A 15,067-nucleotide genomic window follows, 5' to 3' on the forward strand; every position below is an offset into this window, starting at 1 on the left:
GAGCGTCAATGTTTGACGTATTTCCACACCAACGCCCTCCCTGATTTCCCACTGATGGCCGTTATGATCAAGGCCCTCCGTTGGGAAGGGTTGAAATATTTGGAATACTTGGCACTTGGGTCCTGGCAGTCGGTCTTTATTCCAAGAGGGATAATTCTTCAAACGAACGTGGCCACACTTGTTCTCGTGGATGTTCCGATGGTCCCACTGTGTTCTACTTCTTGTCTCTCATGGTCGCTCTCCTGCATTCTTGGATGTACATGCCCCTTAGACCTCTATCGGTAACGAGATCTTCTCATAATGGTTTATTCTTAGCCCATTGAAGGTAAGTCATGTTGAGTACAACCACTGAAAGCTCGACTACTGAGCTAAACTCAGAGAGTCAAGAGATGGGAGTATTGTTTGTGGTTGTGATGTCCTTTGGATTAAGAGGTCCAAAGCCATTTGGATTCCTCACTTGATGAATGGATTTTGGACCTTGGAACTTGTCGCAACCTTCTCACACCACAGGTCCAGAAATGTGTTCAGGCGAGCTTGATTTGAAACGTCTAATTTTGTATTCAAAATCCACATTTTGCCCCTTCATCCACCCAGCTTATTGGAAAACTCCAGAGCCGAAATGATTCGTTGTTCCAACCGAAGCTCATAATCAGTCACTCTCCCCTCTCTTCTCGCCCTCAAGTATGGTTTATCCACTGCAACCTACCAAAGCCCCTTCAGATACGGACGCTGGAACAAGGATTCATTCTTGGGATTGGAACGAAGAAGAACGAGCGAAAAGATGCGAATCCGTCCTCAGTTGTTCCCTCTCCGGAGTTTGGAACGTACTCCTCACACTCTTGGAACGCATTCGCTTCGCTCTATGTTCCATGGCTCCCCTTCTTGGTCCCCCACCGAATACGTAGGTCGTTGGATTGGGATCCTTCTCTTGTTCCAATTGGGCTTCGATTTGGCCCATGCAAAATAGGTCACTGCATGCAAAAGGACATTTGACACTCTCAGCAAAGACCGGGCACACTAAGGATGAGATCCATCTTGTGGCTCTCGCTCGATATACGGATATTTTTTCCAAATGAACCAGGACAAGACCGATTGGCAGGTTTCTGGCTTCAAATCGTTCTCAACGCGTCAGACTCGTTGGGCAGGTTTGGAAAATATTCCAGTGTTCCCAAAGACCTCACCTCTTGCTCTGGCAGGGTGAAACATTAGAAGTAATGAGTTCAGAGATGTAGGAGCGCAAATCTAGGGATTGAAGTTTGAATGGAAGGATTTCCAGATGGAACGAGTTTCCCACCTTCAATGGAAAGTAATGGGCCTGGCATTCAAACACGGACAGCCTACGCCACGGGCCTAACCAAAGGGGGAGGGCTTCCATCGGACTCGAAGACTAACTTTTGCAATCGCAAAAGGTTAAAAGTAGTTAAAATGGCCATGTCTCGTAGGTAGTACGGGTGTATTTTTTTTGCTTCTCGTGAAGAACCCCCGAAATTGGGATTCAAGCGGCTCAAAGTTGACCTCCTTATTGTAGGTGAAGTGGCGTTATTCCATTGACGATTGAGGGTCTCAATTGAATATATGGCACAACGACAAAAGAATCTCCTAGCCTCCTGGTACTTTCTTTCGCGTCTTATTTGCCCTGAACACAAGAAAGTGCAGCTCAAAAAGACCGAGAGAGAGAGAGAGAAAGCGCTCCCCCAAAATGAAGCTCACATCGTAGTACATTGTAGAGCTTCTTGAATACCATTCAATTAGGTATTCCCCTTGTTTATGAATATTGGATTTTTTCCTTGGAATTGTATAAAGGGAATCTAGATCCCCTTGAGTGTCTCAGTCATAGCATGGGGATCTTCGAATATTTTGTCTGAATAGGAAACATGCTGGTATTCAATTACAAATGAAGTCTCTTCGAAATGCTCAGCAAAAAAAACACTTGAAAGCCAGGCGGGTTTTTGCACCCGAAGTGCGTGGCTCCCAATCTGGGTTTTCTAATGGTTCTATGTGCTTTTCTCTCCTTCTCTCTTGATTCTTCGCTTCTTGTTCCTTGTTTTCCATCAAGTGGAAATCTCTCTTCCAACAACTTCAAGGTGTGTTTGCCTCATTCTTGGATTAGCTCAAAGCGTGTTTGACCATTCCAACCCAGTCCTCATAAGGGCCTGCTATATCTGAACAATTGAATCAACATGACCTGAAACAACAAGGCCAAACAAGAGGCCTCATTGGCTCTTCAGTGACGCACTGACTTAGTTGGGAAGGCCTCATTTTCATGTTTCACTGACCTTCGCCAATTGGAGCAATTGTTGGAACGTGGTCTGCCTTCAAAATTCCAATGCTTCCATCTCCCAGCATCTATCATTAAGGTGGTCAAGAGCACCAGCCAAATCATTGTGAGCCACCGTTCTTTCTTGTGTCTAGATTTTTCTTCCCCAATTTTTGACCATTTTTCATTACGTGTTCCACTTTTTATGGCTAGTTTTCCCCTGATGATTTGCTCCACTGTTTCGAAGCTCCATACTGACTGACCCATCCAGCCAATCTCTGTTCCACTTCACTTCGCTCAGAAAGGCGTGAATGACCCATAGCTCCGACCCGAAACCACTTTTCGAGCGCACAGGTTAGCCCTCATAACTTGACCTTCAGGTTCAAGAGGCTCTGGTCATTTTGGGTGAGATGTTGGCTCAAAGCAATTTCCGCAGTGGAACATGGTGATCTGTGTCTCGATCTTTCCATTGTGTCCTCTTTCTCAACGAAGATGAACTTGGCTCTTGGCTTCTTTTCGGTGTGTGGGGCCGTCATGAAATTTTGGCGCTCGACCCCGAACAATATTTTTGTCACTCTCTAATGACAAAAGACTCAAAGACCAACCATTCGTTGTTGGTCTTTCCAATTGGTTGGAATGTGGAAACGTTTTAATCAAATACTAATGCACCTTGCTGACTTGGACCGTCCCACTTAAGTTGTTCCAAAGGACCTCGGAAATGAACTCGTGCAAGGTCCGGAAATGAGAAATCCGGTGTTAAAAAGAACTTTTTTTCTTTTTCTCAAACTTTCTGAGTTCGAACTCGCATGATTTTTTCGGAACATCAAATAGTTTTGAAAGTCTACTTCCGTCATTGATCAATCTGATTACCTGAATGGTCGAGTATTACATACAATATTTACTTCTGATCCTCTGACCATTGAAGCAATCTAACCAGATTACCGAGGACGGAGAGATAAATAGTCATTGATAGGGATTCCTCGTATTGATTTGAGAAGCAGCTCAGGGTAGATTATATATTTCCCTTCTCATGGGCGTTCCATTACCATGAAGCACCATATTGCTTTTGGTTCCAAATACACTGTTTAGAAGACATTTCTTCAAGCCAAGGAAACGTATCTAGTGTCACCGTTTCTGATTGTCCTCTATATCCCCCCAGTGTTCGTCTGTGTCCCGAATCAATCCCCTTCTCTACATATACCACAGAATATTTATTCCATCACGACGAACGCTCCTTTGTCAACATTATCCGCAAACCCACTTGATTACTCCTGGTTTTGATTTGAGATCAAATGAGTGAGAAAGTCCTTTCACTTGGAAAACGGAACGAACGTACCCAGGGACTGAAAGGAAGAGGGGAGAAGGAAAGGGAGAAAAAAGGAGATGGAGGGTGTGCAATATACTACGTATGTACTACACACACACATATGGAGCTTGGATCAAACTAGGTTATCACTTGGGTTTTTGACACTTGAGGAGGCAATTTCGATTTGGCGTGATTGTTTAATTGCCGGTCTCTAAAGGGGAGGGGAGGAATTGAGAACAAGGAACAGTTTTGGCTCACGGAAGAAAGAGAAACTTATTTTTGACATTACTGACGACGTGTGCGTGCACTCATGGGCTATTGAGGAGGAGGAGGAAGCCTTTGACCACTTTATGTTGCGTTCGTTGGGTTTTCCATGGAACAAGGTATCAATAGCTCCTTCAAGAGTGTTGTTCAAACACGGGAGATTCCGGTCCATCGTGTCCAGTTCTCAATTTCCAACTCAAGATAAGCTTTGTTTGCTCAAGATGGGTATTTTGTTTGCTCTGCCACTCTCGCCCATATTGACCCTGTTCCAAGATCTTTGGAACGCCGTTTCAACTGTGCCCAACTCTCATCGATCGACTGGTGGGGCTGCATTGGAACCGCTTTGGGAAACTTGAAAAGGCTCTCGGACACTTTGCTTGAGGTCAAAATTTCCACCCCTTTTCTTTGAGCATCTCAAGGAAGTACTAGGAATCCTTTCCATCTATTTTGGGAACCGTCCTGTTGTTTGCTCTGAGGATGAAAAAGCAAAGAGCCTCCCTTCTCTCTTTTGTGCTTTATCAGTTAGAGCTTCATTAAGTTTTGGTGGGGTTCTGGAAAAAAAGTGTGGCAGTGCTCAGGTTTTTGGAGCCATTTATAGTTCCATGTGTGGTTTTGACTGTTCTTGTGGAACTCGCGTCAGGCAGGACCTTTTTGGAACGGGTTTTATTGAGGTCTTAAATCAGCCTCCCCACGAAACACAACTTGAAGTTAATCCTCCCCATTCATTAGCCACATGAGCAGACATGTCCCATCTCTTTAAGTTCATGTCCCCAAGCGCCAACCTGGGCATGCAAATGGTCACAGATTGTTTCCAAATTCAATCAAGTGACCCTCGATCCAAAGTTATCCAATATGATCATCAGCTTGTTTGTTATCTAGTTTATCAAAGGTCCTCTTCACTTCGACCATATTGAATCTAGATCTCCTTTTTTATGCATGAAACTGGTCGGAGTCCAAGAAAGTGGGTGATAAATGCATCGGAGTGTCCGTCTAGAAGGGCTCACATGAGAACTATTTCCATATTATGACCCCGTCCCCCTCCATGCAATTGGTTCCAAAACTGGACTAAGAAAGCAAATCGCTGTATTGTCCGCTCTTTCCCTTGTTCCGATCTTGCTGTGTTAGATCCACTTTTGTAACAAGACTTTCTTTTGAACTTTGAATGATAAGCGAGTGACTAGAAGTTGGAACATTCTTGGAACTTATTTTGGACTTCAACAACCGTTCACCACTCAGTGCTTTCATCTGCCCCTCTCTTACTTTCATTTCCTCCCCCTGTTCCCTAAATGTGCCAGTTCTTCAGTTGGAATTTGTTGTTCCCCTACTACTGAAGATAGGTAGGTAAAATGGAGAGAGAAGGATCGACCGAAGAAGCGACGACGAGCCAGAAGAAGAAGGTGGAGGATGAAGTAACCACTCCTGTCTTCTTGAATTAACTCACTGGACCGTGATTTGAAACGCCCTTCTAATTGCCAAAAGTCTAGACTCTGATCCAAATTCGGGAACTTGGAACAGAAAATGAAAATTAAAACAAGTTAGCGTGTATTTTTCCCCTTTAAATGCAGTTTCCGTGTCCAAATCCATTAGGGAAGAGATACTTGAGAGTCCCTCGGGCACAAAGCAGGTTTGAAAAAAAAGCATGGTGTGGGGCTCTTTAATTTATTACCGGGTCTCAACTAATGGTGTCCGTGTCAATCATTGGTTTGGTCAAAATTGTGTGGTTTGGTCCTCGCAAGTGAACAACCACACTTTCAACTGAAGGGGCTAGGTTTGAATCGATAATATGAAAGAAAGTGGCTGAGAAAGCACCTTGCGTCTTTGACGAGTTGGCTTGTTATTTGTTTGGTTCCCACAATACGAGATGTTCCTCCTGCATCTTATTAGCATCATTACGCCCTAGTAATCCCGAGCATTAACTCCACAATGGAGCAATTCCAAAGGAGCTCACTCACTCTTGAACCTTTGCGCTCAATCTCTGGAGAGGCAAGCTTAAAACCAGATTACCGAGATCCTGACAGGATTTGGTTCCCAAGACAAATGGGAAGTCAGGTTTTCAAGCTACTTCTAATTTATCCTCCGGCCTGGCCCCCCTCACACCTATGGATAACTGTCTTCCTGGACATGGTGTCTCTCCGCTCGTTTTTGTTTAAGGACAAATATAGGAACGCTCCCGATTTAGAGCAATCCATTGGCTTTTGAGATGAATGACAGGGTGTGGAGGCCTAGGCAAATGAGAACCTAACGAGTGAACTTGAATTATGACTCGAGCCAGTAAAACCAGTAAAACCAGTGAAACCAATCCGTCAAGGTGCGTAGGTCTATTCATACATCTACAATATGAACGAATGAAGAGCAGAGGCCTCAAATAATCCATGTTGAATCTAGTTTTGGCACCAAAGCTCGCATGAAATGCATGCATTAGCCACCCGAGCTCTGAAAGTGATTAAAATTTCAAGGGCACCCTCAAATGAACCGAAGCGAACGAGAGGGAAATGAAAGCGATGATAACGGAGGTACACTGTACTCTGCTCTGTAGAATACGTATACTACATCTCTATCCGTTCGCCTCCGAAGCCCACAGCGGCCGAGGGAATGCAAATGGCTCGCTGAGAAATTACCGCTCAAGCACGGATTTGACAGTCTGCATTGGATTATCAAACTTCGTCATGACCTTGGACTCCGCTCCACAACATATCATGAGGTTTGAACCCCTCAATGCGCAGAAGAATATGGGCAGGAGATTGTGGATGTTTGTGTAATAGAGTCCGGGTGGATGGTTCATTGCTCCAATTAGCGATCTTTTATTGGCCATTAGCTGCCTTGAGCTTGGCTAATTGGATCACATTAGCTCTCCAAGACGTGCAGCGCACTCCATCTAATATAACTTTCAACTTCTTTTCATTTTCACTTTGTCGAGCAGATGATTAAAAATGGGTCATTCAAACGGGTTTCTTTTGGAGTGTAGTGTACTGGCTAAAAGTTTGAATTGCTTGTATGATTTGTGATGGAATTTAAAAAAAAAGATAAGCGGTTGGAGGATCATCCTCGGCAAGGATAAAGTTTGATTCAAAACCACCCCAAATATCGCTTAGTTTCTAAAGCTCGAGTTTGATTGTGCCTGCTCATATTTGACCCATTAAAGATAATCTACCCAAAACCTTTATAAGTCGATTTACCTTAATATGGGGTTAATGTATTGTAAGAATAAGTGCCTGATTTATTTTATGATGATGGATTCTTCATATTTAAAGTAATCTACCTATGATTATTCATGGCCTTCAATGTGATACTCATTCGTTGCCCTACTTAGCTGTTGACAACACCAATGGGTAAGTTTATGTGCGTAGATTTACCTCTGGGTTGACCAAGAGCTTTTGAATTATATTCTTGTAGTCCTGGAAACGCGCGATCCCAAGAAATATTCTGAATACTTTCTGAATTGAAATTGCGAGAAGAGTTAATAATCTTGAGCACCATGCATGTCTCTAACGGTGGAACAAAATTTCCCACCTTTTACCTTTTCATTGTCTGCATGTTAAGATTCGGGGGCTTCTAACGCATGGGCTGAGAAGGCAATTACCTTGAATCTAATGTAAATGCTCCATCGTGTGATTACTCAGTTCAATGACCCACAAGTCAAAGGGTGTTGGAATTGACTGGAGAGGCAGAGCAGGTATTATTACAATAACGAAGTTCCACATGGACTCAAAGACTCGAAGACGGATCCTGATGGCTCAACTTCTGCTCTCAACTTCCAATGGTGGGGAGGGCAGGAAGGTAAAGAAAGAGAGATCTTTATTTCGTTACTGGAACCAAATGTTGTTGGCACAAGAGCCACCTTACCAAACAGGGAGATCTAATTATGCGGAAAAAAGAGAAAATTGGACCCACTTGGCGGTTGGCATATTGTGCCGACAAGATGCAGCAGGATTTTCTCGTACGTATTCTCAATGCTCGGGAGAGTCTGAGTAAGCAAAAATGTTTCAAAAGCCCCCGATTTGATATAGTTGATAAGTTTTTTGAAAGCAAACTTGTAGGACCATAAACGGAATTTGCATAACAAATGGGAGCCTCTAAACAAGGAAATTATCAAGTTAGTCTCACATCTTTAAACTTCAAAACCGAGCCAACAAACCAACTTCGCCAAAGGGAAAGAGATGACGCTCTCCCGTCTTAAATTGAAGGCACAACCGAGATTGGCATAGACTTACCGGAGGAGTAGATGTGCGGAATCGGTTCTCTTAATGAAGGTCCTGAAGGTCCTTGGGCTTTCAACGGTTGTCAAATAGGCCAAATTGTCGCATCTGTGTTTTATGGGAAACAGAGCGTATCCACAGCTTCATGGAACAACAAGGCCAAGGCATAAACACCCCCCCTCCTCCTTCCAAATGAAGGAGATTGTTGTCATATTTAGATTTGTCCCAATCTATTCACAGAGTTGAACAATTTCTAGTTTAGCCTCCCAGTTCCACTCCAAATTGGCCTTGATGGTTATATCTGAAGTCTGAACGTCATGAACAGGCTAATCTGATGACTTTTTTCTGGAAATAAATGAAAACGCACGAGTACAAGGGAACCAAAGAACTGTGTCCGATCTGGTGAGGTTGATAACATTCCCACCACCCTCCGGCAATTACTACTCTTCTCAGAGGGAAGAAGGGATCTCAAACGGATTGCTATTAAGATCTCTGCCCGAGATATGCACACAAGCAAGGCTCAAGGAACATGTCGTCAAGTAAGACGTGCTTGGATGTGTTCCACGGCCTTCAAGAAGTCTTGGTGCCCAATTGGACACTGCCAGACAAGCCAATTTTTTACGACCAAATTTATTTCATCACAGGGTAACTTATGGGGGAAGTGACTTTCCGAGTTCTCTCAGGAGGAGCCCTCATGCGAGGTTTGTCGGCAATGCAGTAAAATGTGAAACACCCGACATAAAGCAAGACTTCCGTCGTCGGTCTAGGGCAAAACAAAGGCCAAAACTTTTTTCTCCTCTCCGTGTCTTAAAAGAAAAGTTGGCGGCTCTGATGAATTGCTCTTGAATATCATTTTCTGACCATTGTAGCACAGATACACCTTGATCCTTGTTCAAGATGTGCTATAGTAAAGCATAGAGCAAGGCCAAAACCCGGACTTTATAGCGGCGTTTGTAGAATGTGTTGTCCATTACTGGCGAGTATCTGGGGGTAAAAAAAAGGCATTCATTTTCAGGGGATTGACATAAGCTCATTTATCTGTATCTTGTTTTTTCTCTTTCTCTGTCCCAACAGTTCCACCCTCAATTCGTCCGGATCCTCCAGACGGAAATTACGTTGTAAAGAAGGGCCGAAGAGTGGAACTCCGTTGTTTGGCGTCTGGAAACCCGGATCCAACCATTACATGGTCCAGACAGGTAGGGAACCCAATTACCCGTCGGTTCTTTCAATTCTCATTATTTTTGCATGCCCCAAGTGGACCAAGAGCCCAGTTTTACTGGTGCGAAAGTGGCAGCAAACCTTTCTGATAATGATAATTGGAGATGGCCATTTATCGTCGAGTGACAATGGGTATTTGTCCGCTCTAAATCTCTAAATCTGGGTGCTCTCTTTGAAAAGACTTGGAACACTTCTGCGAGCTTAACGACCTTTAACGAAATCAATCCTGTCCAGAAAGTAAGCGAGCCAAAGTGGAAATTGTGCTCATTTGGCAGCGAGGAAAACATTTTGTTTGGACACTCACTAACTCTCCTTTATCTCCTCTTCCTCTCTCCATCCTAACCCCTTGAGTAGAAAGACACTTCTATTGACATTGGCAATCCGGTCTTGAGTGGTCCATGCGTGTTCCAAGTACGAAAGCATCACATCTCATGCTCGCCTTAGCCTAGGACAAGGATGTAATGGAACCTTTTCAAAGGCGAGAAAATTAATTCCATCACAAAAGAAGCATCTCTTTTTATATGACAGTGGTGGGGCTCTAAGCAGACAAATGGCCAAAGGGATCTATACAAGTGGCTCATGATCAACCACACGAAAATGTTTCTTAAAGAAGAACAATACTGTGCTGGGCATGAAAAGGTGTGGATTTTTGCATGTACCCTGTAGCATCTTGGAATAAAAGAACTGAAGTGTCTGTGAGTGGATTTTGGAAGTTTGTTCGAATGGGGAAGTTCCATTCCGATGGCGATAGAGGCTCCAAAGCTATTTTCTGCTTGGTGGTTTGAGTAGAATTTCCTGAAGAAGATAATTTGGCAGAGGGTCCTGATGGTTTTTGAGGTTGTGGCACGCATTCAGAGCACAAATCGGGAGTGGAACCTGCAAAAATGGTCGGCCATGAGCATAAAAAGATAAGGAAATGAGCCAGAATTTGATCCGATTCCGTATTTGTGGCGCTCTCCGAAAGCATTTTTTGCGGCCTCAAAGCCTTGATGAAACACTCTAATGTACGCGTAAGCAGTTGTGGTGGTTGGTGGTGGTGGTGGTGGTGAATGGTTCATGAACCACTTTCATGTCAGGATGTCATCATTTGTACAGATGATTCTTTTCATGTCAGATTCACACCATTGGAAGCACTGCGCTTCTCGACCCTCTTCAATTCCGTCTGGCGCAATTCCTTGGGTCCCATTCGGTCCCATTCGGTCCCATTCAGCCATCTGGGGCAAAACCAAGTGTAATGGTATCCATCTGTCTGTGAAATTACAGGTTATTAATGATTTGCCGACGTATCTGAGCTAGCTACGGACTCTTTCCGGGGCGTGTTCCAATTTATTTTGGAACACTGAAGCCCCAGTGAACTTTCAAGTGAATAATAAATTATTCAACTGACGATTGGACAGGTGTGTTCATAATCCAAGTGGGCAGTTAAACATTGTTTAATCACGTGAAAATGCTAATCTAGGTTAGGGTTGATGCACTTTTGGAACTAATTATGCCTTAATTTCATTTGCATACTTTCTCCACCCTTTTTCTGTTTTTGCTGGTTTTGATTTAGCTCGTGCAATTACAACACGGTGAAGTTTGCTTGGACCCTCAAAAGTTGGGTAATTCATTGCAGACGTGTTCTTGCCTTCTTACTTTCTCTTTGGAATACTGCTGCTTGTGTGTATATGTATTGTACATTATCTCACTTGCTTTGAGAACAACGGCAAATAAGACGTTAGTGCAGGCGACATTTCTCGAACCCTTTTGTCATCTACACAACACAATGCATACACATTGCGCTCCTTGACTGGCTGCATGAAGTTCGTACGTCTTCTTTCAACATGACAAGTTACAATTACTTTGTTAAAATTGCTTGTCCCATGCATTCTCAACAGAACCTTTATAGCTTGGATACATGGATTCATCCATTTTCTGGTCATAAAACCGAAAGTGATTTCGATTCATTCGGACTTAACTCCTGATGGTGGAGCCTCGTCCGTAAGCTTTAATGAAATAATGAGCCGACTAGATCCGTTCATTCTCTTGAGAAAACAAGATCACGAAAAAAACATACTTCAAAAAGATCAGACGTTCCACGAAAACAGTCTGGAGGTTTGAGGGACCGCCACGTCTCTTTGGTCCAAATCAAATAAAAGTAATTCCCTCCCTATCTGTCACGCATTATGTTAAAGTAGGAACAATACCCCCTGGAACATGCTCCACAGACACGTCCATCAAACCATTCTCCAGAGAACAGAAAAAACGCAAGTCTAGCCAAAGATAACAAGAGAAGAAAAAACCAAGTCTTTGGTGGCCGTAACTTTCAAAATTTTGCGATAGAGCACGTGGTACAAAGGATGGAACCAATTTGTTCCAAGTGTTCCATTCGCACTCTCGGGAGAGCCTCCTCTTTCTCCTTGGATGTTTTTGTTCCCAAATCACTTTAAACCATATGCACACGAGCTCCTTATCGCGTTAACATATTGTCTAGACATTCATCTTCTTAGCATGTCCCACTAGTGGTACCGCATTTCATTTTGGAACCAAATACAGAGACCTCCAGTATAACAGTAAAAAAAGAGAGGACGAAAGAGAGAGGGGTCCAAGTCCTTGGCTGGAACGGACTCTTTATCCATCAACATGGGATTTTAGACCCCACGACGATCTTTGTCTGAAGCAATTCTGGAACATTTACTATGTACACTACAAGTTACCCACTGGTCATTCTAGTCCAGAGTAACAGCAACCGGATGTTGTTCCAGCCTTTTAAGAGACTGTTGAACAAAGCATAGTGCATAGATTTTCTGGCTCTTGCTTTCCTTGCAAAGAGAGCTTGAGCAAGTCAGTTTGAGAACTCGAGGTCAAAGTATGTTGACTCATTTACACAATGATTATCTATTACTTGCGTCTTCTGGGTTTTTAACTATATACTGTCAGGGTTGTGGTTGTCATTAGTTCTTGTTTGTAATGTTGTTACGACAATATTGTTTTTGACACATTGGGACAAAAAGGGCCCTGAAGGAAAGGGGACAGGGTGGTCATTATTAAATTGTACACTCGTAATGACCTCAAGGAAATAGCATTAAGCTGAACTCAAAATCATCAGTCATTTTGAAATATCAAAGCCAACACAATGGATGATTAAGAGACACATCAGTAAATTATAGCCTTTCCGTGTTTCTTCAAACTTACTACTTTCCTCCCTTCTCGTTCGCTTGGCACTTGGTTACTGGGTTCATAGTAGAAGTAGTAGTCATAGTAGGAGTAGTTGTGATGGTTTCCTGCGTGCCCGGGAGAAGCTCACCTCACCTCAGAAGACGGGTGTCATTTGGAAAGGTAACAATTTTATTCCACTCAAGAAAAAGAAAAGTTATTCACGGGACCATTATACCGCAGTACGTAAGTTTCTGCTTGGACCACTCTATTCACTTTGAGAGAGATAAACAGATTCAGGTTTGGCTCTTGCAAATTTGCAATTCAGGCGTTTCATGTCAAGAGGCTCTTCTATTTTTTTGAAGAGCGGCCACGGCAAAATCCCGTGAATAAAAACCAGGGCCAAACGACTCCTGCCTTGCACATTGCTTCAATATTTTGTGTGCACATAAATAAGCTGGGGGTGATCCTATCCAGATTGGATTCCAGTGACATATACACGCACACACACACACACACACACATCCACCTCGGAAATCGTCAATGTTCCATCCAGATCGAACCCATTGATCCTCCACGTTTGGCGGTGGAATTGAATTTCCTCCACGGATTAAGAATCTGGGTCCCATTTTGAGAAAAGGCTGTGCTTAACCAAAATTTTATGCACAACCGCATTGGGATCCGCTGCATCCAGGGAGGGAAGCGAACTTTTTTTGAAGGCCTCATTGACAATAAACTCGTTCATGCAAACTGGTACTTGAAACCGCGCCTAATGCAGTTCACTCAGGTTTTGCATTCCACGAGAAGAGAGCAAAAACCTGGCGTCCTTCCAACAAGATATGATCCAAGTTTTTGTCTTCTAATTGACAAGGAAAAAGCACTTGGAGTGCACTAAACATGACATGAAATGGGAAGATAGAAAAAGCAGCCCCCGTGTTTCTCGCAAATCTGTTCCAAAGTCAATGAAGACCCGTTTGGCGTGATAAATGAGATCGGGGGAAGGAATTCGATTTGTCAATAAAGTTTTGCAATCTTCACGCTTTGGAAGACAACCAATCATCTGGTTCATTTGGTTGGTGGTTGGTGGTTGGTGGATGGTGGATGGTGGTGGCGGCAATAGTAATAGCGATCGGCGATTGGAACAATCAGGAGTGGTGCAATTGAAGGTCCCAATGAAAAGGCAACATTTGTAGTTATTCCTTTGTTCCTTGTTTGTTTTCCTCTGACAGATTGGCACACTTTGTGTGTTTTGACAAGCGCTAGGCCATATTACACTCCCTAGAGAGATTGTCAGAACTTTGAATAACTTTGCCAGGAAATCAATTTCATTCTCGGCCAGGATTGCTCAAAGGCGTTCGTTCGTTGCCGTTCCCCCAAAGATCCCAAGTGTGGAACAAAACACTCGCTCTTCCTCTTCCACGCCCTTCCATACGTGAAATAATAATCCAATTTTTCTTTGGTTCCATTCCAGAATAATTTATTACCCAGCGGCGAGAAGGCACGAGTGTCAAAGACCCTGATTATTGATTCCGTGGACCGACATGAAGCGGGGACATACGTTTGTGAGGCCACCAACGGCGTTGGAAATCAACGAGCTCAAGCTACCATCCAACTACAGGTTCTTTGTAAGTATTGCCAGATTAAGGCGACCAAAAGTGGGCCACATGCCGGTCATACGTTAAGTGTTAAACAACCACGTTTTCTTTTCATCCGCGAAAAAAACTTCAAAATCGTTTGTAAACTCACATTTTGTGTTTTTTTCTTGGATGTTTTTACTATTAGGGACACTCCGTGTGCTTTTTTGACTCAAATTCCGGAGACAAATTATCTGTTGCTAAATTCCAAATGTCATTGTAACAATTATCTAACCGTTATACTTGTGTCAGACTGAAAAATCACGCTTAAGATAACTTTATAATAACACATCAAGGACCCACCACATTCACGTTCTGATTGATATTAACCACCTCTGGCACCACCGATAAAGGCCAACCACGTTGGATGAAACTGAAACGTTACCCTTTTTTCCCCCCACAACGGCCAAAATTCGGGCAAAATGGTTCATTCAGTAGATCTGTCCATCATTGTAAATAATCAAAATGGCAAAAACATAGCCGTAAGATCACGGTAGTTGAGACCAGATTCCTATAGAATGATGACAAGTTGATCTTTTGGTTGCTTGCCTACGTCATGGCTGATGTCACCTTTCATCTTGGGAACTTGATTAATCATTTTTGGAAAGCAAATTACCAGAATACATATTCATACACCCTTATTTGAGAAGAGAGAGCAGAAGTTGACGGCCTGCTTTATGTAAAAGATATTACCAGGTCTTTTTCGGGCTGAGCCGTTAAGAGGAGATCCTTATGTTTCTGATGACCTTAATTCCCTGATCATTAGAAGAACCTCCTTTAAGTGCAAGTGAGCAGAAGAGGAAATCATTATTCTTACCTCTTCCCGCTTATACTGTTCATGTTCCATTGGATCTTTCTCTCGCCAAGAGCTTTTGTTTTCCGCCAAGAAAACACCAAAAATGAAAAGTTTCTTACTCGATTCGGGGTTGAGGTTGGTTCTTCGGAGGGGCACCACTGTAAATGCAAAACCCCTGTCTTCACTTAGGGGCTCCCAAGTGATTTCCCAATGACAGACGGGCCCTTGGTTGACACATTAGGAAATTGAATTGTGCAATCA

The 15,067-nt window shown here is 43.2% G+C and overlaps 1 protein-coding gene across 1 annotated transcript in view; it reads left to right on the forward strand.

The window, feature by feature from the left end:
- The window catches only part of LOC131890224 (protein amalgam-like), a 47,498-nt gene that overhangs the window by 12,791 nt on the left and 19,640 nt on the right, over window positions 1-15,067 (forward strand). Inside the window, exons 4-5 of the mRNA XM_059239530.1 lie at window positions 9,098-9,219; window positions 13,848-14,001. Coding sequence (XP_059095513.1) covers window positions 9,098-9,219; window positions 13,848-14,001 — 276 coding nt within the window. The remainder of the gene's footprint in view (window positions 1-9,097; window positions 9,220-13,847; window positions 14,002-15,067) is intronic.

Source organism: Tigriopus californicus, chromosome 11 (genome assembly GCF_007210705.1).
Source record: "Tigriopus californicus strain San Diego chromosome 11, Tcal_SD_v2.1, whole genome shotgun sequence".
NCBI classification, from domain to species: domain Eukaryota; kingdom Metazoa; phylum Arthropoda; class Copepoda; order Harpacticoida; family Harpacticidae; genus Tigriopus; species Tigriopus californicus.